At 45.7% G+C, this 1,235-nt stretch overlaps 1 protein-coding gene across 1 annotated transcript; it reads right to left on the bottom strand.

Moving 5' to 3' along the window:
* Positions 1 to 208: 208 nt before the first annotated feature.
* On the bottom strand, positions 209 to 809 carry LOC112902909. Its single transcript, XM_025972100.1, has one exon. It carries the CDS (start codon positions 658 to 660, stop codon positions 406 to 408), a length of 255 nt encoding a protein of 84 aa, XP_025827885.1. The 5' UTR covers positions 661 to 809; the 3' UTR covers positions 209 to 405.
* Between the last annotated feature and the right edge of the window lie 426 nt (positions 810 to 1,235).

Raw genomic sequence — 1,235 nt, 5'->3', positions numbered from 1 at the left:
TGCTCGAATTAACGAGTTTTGCAGTTACTAGTTGCAACGAACTATACGACATATTTAATATCTCCATAGTGATGTTTCTGAAATAAAATAACTGAGGCTATTAATCCTTTTGTAATTTTTTTTATCAAATGGCCGAGAATTTTTGTAGTCTAATTTATACAATCTCAGAAGATCAATATTTCCCAACCAAAGGTATAATAACACCAGCTTGGGCGAGGGAGGAAGAGGAACTGATGCTCTCCTCGAAATAACTTTTTAAATATATCACCGGGTGACAGAATACACAATGAACTAAAGAATTACACTTGATCCAAAGGCATGATGAAGAGACAATCAGGATTCTGGATTCAGGAGTACATCAGTTGAACCACTGCTATCTCTCCTCAGAATGAAGAATCAACGAATTCAGAGCAAGCCAGGGCGAGAGTGGAAGGGGAACTGGTGCATCACCATGGGAGGATCCCTCTTCTTGCTCTCCTTCCTCCCTGCTGCTGCAACCTCCCCCGGATCACCTCCCATCCTCTCCGCCTCTCTTACCACCCGCCGCTGCTGCCGCTTGGCTTCTGGACCTTCTCCTCCTCCTGATTGCTTCCCAGCTGCTGGCGACACCGCGGCGACGGCAACACCACCGCAGCATCCTCCTCCCAAGCCCAGCACCATGGTCGATCGCTTTCTCCAACACCTAGGCTTCTATCGGCTTCAGGCGGTGATGGCGCTTTAAATTCCAATCGAAGGATTTTTGTCTGGTCGATGATCTTGTAGTGCTGCGTTCTGAATGGTAGTGGTATTTGTAGGGATCGTCGTTGAGTTGCGGGTGTGGGTGCTTTTGTTGCCTCGCGCTAAAGCGAAGCTGGCATGAATCTTCGCCAAGATGATGACATGAAGAAAGGATTGGCGCAGAAGAGTGGGCCCGTAGAATAGAATCTCTTGACTTGTTTCTTCAGCAGGCTGGTGGTGATGCTGACGCTCCCTTGGTGGCCAAGGCTTTTGCTTCATTTGACCAGGAAGATAAGCTCGTCAGTGGCCAGTCAAACCAAGTAACCGAGATGTGCTTTTTGAAGCGATTTTTAGTATCAACTGAGGAGCTTTCTTGTGTGCTGTGATGGGAGAAAGAGACTAAACGGATTACATTATTCCTTACGAAAAAGTCCAGTTTAATTTACACCATAAAAATTTAATTTTCAACCGGATAACGAGAGCCATTTCAACCGTTGAAATGGGACAAATTTAAACAT

This window comes from Panicum hallii, chromosome 8, assembly GCF_002211085.1.
Source record: "Panicum hallii strain FIL2 chromosome 8, PHallii_v3.1, whole genome shotgun sequence".
NCBI lineage: Eukaryota > Viridiplantae > Streptophyta > Magnoliopsida > Poales > Poaceae > Panicum > Panicum hallii.
This window is presented reverse-complemented; position numbering and strand designations above follow the sequence as displayed.